This window comes from Saccopteryx leptura, chromosome 5 (genome assembly GCF_036850995.1).
Source record: "Saccopteryx leptura isolate mSacLep1 chromosome 5, mSacLep1_pri_phased_curated, whole genome shotgun sequence".
Lineage (NCBI taxonomy): Eukaryota > Metazoa > Chordata > Mammalia > Chiroptera > Emballonuridae > Saccopteryx > Saccopteryx leptura.
Genome location: NC_089507.1, coordinates 205,828,062 through 205,834,785, shown reverse-complemented (window position 1 = coordinate 205,834,785; position 6,724 = coordinate 205,828,062). Strand labels below are relative to the sequence as shown.

General features: G+C 53.9%; 1 protein-coding gene across 1 annotated transcript in view; it reads right to left on the bottom strand.

Annotated features, from left to right (window-relative positions):
• Positions 1-3,297: 3,297 nt before the first annotated feature.
• Positions 3,298-6,724, bottom strand: part of JPH2 (junctophilin 2) — a 58,370-nt gene continuing 54,943 nt past the window's right edge. The window contains exons 5-6 of the mRNA XM_066387736.1: positions 6,343-6,437; positions 3,298-4,966 (exon numbers count right to left, since the gene is read on the bottom strand). Coding sequence (XP_066243833.1) covers positions 6,357-6,437 — 81 coding nt within the window. The 3' untranslated portion in view covers positions 3,298-4,966; positions 6,343-6,356. The remainder of the gene's footprint in view (positions 4,967-6,342; positions 6,438-6,724) is intronic.

Sequence of the window (6,724 nt, the reverse complement as noted above, 5' to 3'; positions counted from 1 at the left end):
CATGGACCATTAGGGTTCCTCGACCTTGGCACGGCAGACATTAGCAGCTGGATAGTCCTTTTGGAATGACCCAGCAGCTGCAGGAGGGTTGTCAGAGGTGAGAGGGAGGGTGGCAGGCTCCGGGCAGGGGCCGCCCTTTGTGTCCTCACTCACCCTGCAAGATCTGCTTCAAACCCCAGCTTGTCATGTCACTCACTGGTGGGAATATGGCCACACTTTTTTGACACACCAGTTGGAAGAATTTATTCTTTTTGTGAAAAAAAAAATAAAGAGGATTTAGTGCTCATCTACCTGCACCTTCCTCTTCCCCTGTCCTCCCAATGAAGCTCCCTGGTAAGTGCGGTTAAGTCACTGTTACACATCTACACGATTATTATGTAAGCTAATGTTGACTGATGGCCCAGGTGGCGTTCTTTCATCCTATTTTTCCCGTGAATAAATTTTTGGGTTTTGTTCTTTGTGTATTTAATTTTCCCACGTCCCTCATTTGTCCCCAAATCTCTCAGGACCAGGAACTCATTCCGTCTACATCAGACACTCAGTGCTGATTGGCTCTCCTCCTCCAGGCAGCCTCCTGGCCATCACCTGAAGCTTCCTTTATTTATTTTTTTTTTAATTTTTTTTTATTTATTCATTTTAGAGAGGAGAGAGAGTGAGAGAGAGAAAGAGAAGAGGGGGAGGAACAGGAAGCATCAACTCCCATATGTGCCTTGACCAGACAAGTGCAGGGTTTTGAACTGGCGACCTCAGTGTTCCAGGTCGACTCTTTATCCACTGCGCCACCACAGGACAGGCTGAAGCTTCCTTTAATGTCAGTCAGCATACCCCTTTGCTCCCTTCCACTGAAGGGTCTTCTCACCGGATCCCACCTACTCCTCTCTCCTTTTCCCTCCTTTGCTGTGGTGGAGACGTCTGCCCGTAGCTTTCTCAGAAAAGGTAGATGGGAACTAACTTCGCCAATCCTCCAACGCTTTCATTCTCCCCTCACACTTGGGTGATAGTCTGACCGGCGGAGATGTCTAGGTTGAAAGTGATTTTCTCTGCGAGTTCTGACAGCCTAGCTTCATGGCCTCCCAGCTTCCGGCATGGCTGCTGAAAAATCTAATGGTGCTCTGCTCCTCACGTCTTTGCTGCCTGTGTTCTCCCCTTTCTCTGGTAGCTTTTAGATTTTCTCTCTGTCCGCTGTGTCTTGAAACCGCACAGGGGTGTGCGTTCAGGTGGGTTTTTTTTTTTTCATTACTTTGGCCCGAGGTGGCCCCTTCAGATCTAGAGAGTGTTGATAAATCTCCCTCCAACTTTTGTCTTACTCTGAGACCAATGCACAGAGGACTGTGGGTAAGGGGAAAGTGTCGGCCTACCCAGAAAGCATTTAAGTTCAATGTATTTTAAAGCTGGCCAGAACAAGTTTGCCAGCCAAATGCAGCCTCTGAGCATCTACTTTGTGCCCTCCGTTGAAGATACGGTTAAGGGTATGGGTTTGAAGACAGATGGACAAATGTGGTTTTGAATCTTAGTTTCTTATCTGCACGCTCAGTCGTGTTTCAAATCATAGAGCTGTTTGTAAGAAGTACATGAAATAATGCAAGGAAGGCACTTAGTGCAGGACCTAGCACGTAGTAAGTGCTTAATGTCTAATAGCTGTTCTTATTGTGGTGAATCAGAGAATAGTGATCGTGATGAATTTTTTATCATAAGAACAGCCTTCCCTTGAGCCAGTTTATGAGATCACTCACGTGTGGAGCAGTGACGCCACCTGGTAATAATAATTAAGAACTGCAGTGCAATGTAGCAGGCCGAACAGAATGGTTAGGAGCCCAAGTTGGGCTTTATGGTCAAACAGACAACAGTATCCATCATCCTGGAAAAGGAAGTCAAGAAGGTTTGAGATGTTAAGGGAAGGAGACAGGCTTCGAACCAGCGGCCTGATTTCATAGCTGTTGCACCGAACTGCACTGCTGTTGTTCCACAGCCCTGCACTGCTGTTGTGTCTGACCCTCGGCCACCTGACTCCATCAGGTGTGGAGTTTCCCTTCTCTTGGTGGGTCATCAAGACTGGGGCAGAGAGAAGGGAGGGAGGGAGGGAGGAAGAAATTCAGTCATTTACAGACACAGAATTTTTTTTTTTACAGAGACAGAGAGAGAGTCAGAGAGAGGGATAGACAGGGACAGACAGACAGGAACGGAGAGAGATGAGAAACATCAATCATTAGTTCTTCGTTGTGACACCTTAGTTGTTCATTGATTGCTTTCTCATATGTGCCTTGACCGTGGGGCTACAGCAGACCAAGTAACCCCTTGCTCGAGCCAGCGACCTTGGGTCCAAGCTGGTGAGCTTTTGCTCAAGCCAGATGAGCCTTGCTCAAGCTGGCGACCTCGGGGTCTCGAACCCGGGTCTTCAGCATCCCAGTTCGACGCTCTATCCACTGTGCCACTGCCTGGTCAGGCCACAGTCAGAATTTTGCACAAAGAAAAAATTAATAGCCTATTTTAATTTCAGCATATGTGCAAGTTTTGTGTTGTACTGTTTAGGTTTTGTTTATGTTTTGAGTTACGTGGGTGCTCTGTATAATTTTTTCAGGCTGGAGACCTCCCAAGGTCGTAATCTGGCTGGTTTTCTGTCATATGCAGTCAAAGGCTCCTCTCCCGGCACAGCCAGACCCTCTGTGAGTCCATCAGAGATTATGAAAATTCCTTCTTGCCACGAATTCCAAATCTGAACGCCAATGCCACAGCTCCAGGGCCCCCCTCCCTTTTTCTTCCCTAGTAAAGTCCTGCCGAAGCCCCCAAGTCAGTGGTCAGCAATCACAGGACCCAGAAATGCCTACAAGGTGGTTTTAAGTTTACCTATGGCACAAGATACCTTACATGAGTTCAGGACGTGGCAGAGGACGTACTAACTGCCTGGAGCTGCCATCCGCCTGGACAGGTAGACACCGCCAGGCTAGGCTGCATCTGAGTCACTAGGGGGCGCCCAACTCCAACCAACCTTACTTGACTCCCAGGCTCCAACGGGGGTCCTATTTAGGAATGAGCCTTCTTTTCAAACCACCCAAGGTGATCCCAATATAGTCATCCTGCTATCCCTAACCCTTCACTCCCCTTTTACACACGCAAACACACACACAGCACAACTAGTCTATAAAGTTTGTGGTCTTTGAGTTGCCTCTCATGAGGTACTACGGGAACTGTAAGAGACGGCGGCTGACCAGCACGACCCAGAGGCCCCCCACCTCTCTCGCCCTCTCTCCACCAGTCCCGCATCCTGGGCCCACAAGCAGACACCGCAGCCCCGCCAGAGCCTGTGAGCAGATGCAGGTTTATTATTGCACAGACAGCAGCATCCTGAACCCTCACCCAAAACCAGGCCCGGGAGCTGCACCCCTGGGCCAGACCAAGAAACCCGGACAATGACCCCAGAGCCGAGGCCTGGGGCCTGTCAGCCCTGAGCAGTGCCCCCAACCTGCCCCCCTCATTCCCCAAGAGTCCAGAAAAGCCCAGACACAGACGCAGAGCCAGGACCTCGGCCGGTGGAGGATGGGAGCTTCCTCAGCTTCTCTCTGCCGAAATGCAGTCCACGAGGCCCCCGCTGGGCTTGAGGCAGCAAGTGTGAAGCTGGACAGAAGGTCCCAAGTATTGAGGGGGGAGGGAAAGCAGACCCACGAGAAGCAAAGTTCCGGTTGCAGAGCTGGCCTGGGGAGGCGGGGCCTCAACTCCAAGGTCCCCAGGTCCCCAGAAACAAAGGCAGGAGAGCAGCGGCCCCTCCAACTCTGCCTGGATGTCACTGCCACATCCTTCCCCGGCCTGGAACACTCTCTCCGTCCTCCCAGGGGCACGGGTCCACCAGCCCTCGCTTCAACCCACCCACAGCCAGCACAAGCGCCAGAGGCCCAGTGTGGTACCAAACATCTGCAATGAGCGACATGCAAACTTCTGCTAGGCAAGCCAAGGGGGCTTACTATCACAGACCACCCCGGTGGGAGCCCTGGCCCTGCTCCCGCCTCCCTGGAACGGCCTGTTCGCTCGAAGCCTGTCTTCAGCACCTGCCTGAATGTCCACCCCCGGGGAATATGCCTGGGCTTCCAAGGGCTTTCATGCTCAATGTCCCTGAGCCTGCGGTGGGCCCTGGTGGGGGGAGTGGCCAAACCAATTCACAGGGCATCACAGTAGCTTTATCTCGCCAGCCCCAGGGCCCCTGCACGGTGACCCCTCAGAGCCATGAGCACACTGGAAGGCACGCGCAGACACAGACGCCGTCCTAACTGCCCTTAGCCCTTCTTCCCACCCTCACGCCCTGGCCACCTGGTCAGTGGCTTCCCAGCCAAAGCCTCCAGTCCTTCCGGTCTCCTCCTCCTCTATTGGTCCAGAAGGGAAGCTAGCTGGATGGGTGGGAGGAGACAGGAGCACTGCGCTCTGGGATACTCAAACGGAGCATGGCCGTTTCCTCTATTGTCATCCCGAACGCCTGTAAGCGGGGGGCAGTGTGCTGGGATAAGACGGTGAAAGGAAGGGACCTCTGCACCGTCGGAGAGCGGCTCCCTCGCTGCTGGCCCACCGTAGGGATGGCAGCCCAACAGCCAGAGGTTAGAATAAAGCGGGGGACGGGGAACAGGAAGGGGTCTAGGATTGAATATTAATATTCTGGTTTTGTGACTTCTCCCAAAACACACAGAAGCCCGGGGTGGGGGTGACCTAGGGACGAGGTGAGGGAGTAGATGAGGTTGAGGGACAGGAGCAGACCACGGCTTTCCCTGCCCCTGGCCAGAGCTCCAGGAGGGTTTCCAGCACATTCTATCCCCTCGGGGCACCTCCGCCACCCAACACAGGCGCCGTGGGAGGCCTCCTTAAATGTTTGCAGTTGGTATGAGCTGGGACCCAGGGCTCCAGGTCCAGAGTCCAATCGTCCTGGGCCACCCTGCCCAGCTCTGCAGTAGATGGGTCTTCGTGTCCTCAGCAGGAACTCCTGGCTCTGCAGAGAGACAGCAAGAGGGTCAGGGGAGGGAGGAAGGGAGGGAGGGAAGGTGCACTGAGGCTGGGCCCGGTTCAAGGGCCGGTTCAAGCCTCAGGCTTGATCTTCTGTGGGTCAAGTTCTCCCCAACCCTGAATCCCCAGGGTAGCTCTGCCCCATGGCTCTGACTCAGTGGGATCGGACACAAGTCCCTGGGGCCTCTTCGGGTCCTCACAAGGCCCAGCATCATTTCCCCTCTGGATGCTGTCACTGCTCATTTGCATATGCTGTTCCCTTTGCCTGGTTCGCACTTCCCTGCCCCCCCCCCCATGCCAGCTGGCTCACCCCTTCCTGTCCTTCAGGAATTAATCCTCCATCCCTGCAGCACTCATTGCCAGGTCCCCTACAACAGAGGCAGCATTCACCCCAGGCCAGCACCTACCAGGCTAATACTGTCATTGGCTATGTTTACATGGTGACAGAACAGGAATTCCTCCCCCTCTGGGACTGAGTTGGCTCCCCAGCCGAAACTGAGCTGGGATCAAGGGAGGAGGGCCTTTGGTGGGGGCAGGGCAGGCCTCCTGTTAGCATCACCACGCACAGGATTTACCGTCAAGACCGGTCCCAGCAGGAGAAAGACTTTATTGGTCTTGTAGATACTTCATCCTGAGACCAGCGAGGACCACTCCCCTCTCACCACCCACGTCACCTCCTTTCATGGGACCTTCCCCAGACCCCCTCCCAGCTCCATCATAGGGAGAAAACCAGCTGATGGGACCAACCGACCGGACAGCAGGATTTCAGGAAAAGAGGACTGAGAGACAGGCTCGGGGCTGGGGGTGTGGGGAGAGAGGGGAGATCGGCCATCCCGGGTGAACTCCATCCAGACCTGTGAGGGCCTGGGGGGAGCGGGGCAAGAACTGTTCTGCTGGACATTTGAAGTGCAAGGTTTTTACACGATGAACTATAAATTAAGGGTTGACTCCCACTGTGTTCACCCCATTTCTCAGGACAGGACTGAGTCCCTGCTGTATCCCTAGATCCCAGCAGAGCCATTGCTCAGTGTATGTTGGTCAAATGAATGAATAAGTGAGCGAAGCCCCCAGGGCTCACCTGACAGAAATCAGGTCCTCTGCAAATGCTGAGGTAAGGAGAGGCATGCATTGTGTGTGTGTGTGTGTGTGTGTGTGTGTGTGTGTGTGTGTGTGTGTACGTGCACGCAAGTGCACACGCTGAGGAGGGCATGGTCTATCAAATCCACATTCTAGGTCCCTGCCTCTGATGGGGGCTGGGCCTCTATTAACCACAGGATGAAGGCCCCCCAGTAGGCAGCCGGCCCTTTCTCCCAACATTCCAACACCCTCCTACCAGCTCCCATGCGCTCGTCCCAGCCGCACCTGGTGGCTGAGGGTCAGGTCAGGAGGTGAACAAAGAGGATAGCCAGGCCGATGTTCAGCAGGATCACCATGCAGATGAGGACAGTGTTGGGGACCTAGGAGCAGTGGAGACAGGCTTACTGAGTCCCCACGGCCTCTGAACCATCCCTCCCCCATCACAACAGGGTGGGCGGAGGAGAAGGAACTTCCAGAAGGGCCCTGCTGAGAGCACCCCCCCCCCATTGTACTCCCTGCTGCTGTGACCAGCATCTGGAAGGTAGAACATCAGAGCCGGAAGAATTCTTAAAAATAATTAACCAAACAACTCAGGGTCCAAAGAGAAACAAGGGCGTGCCCAAAGCACACAGTGCTGGGCCTTGAACCCAGGAACGTGGCCTTCTGC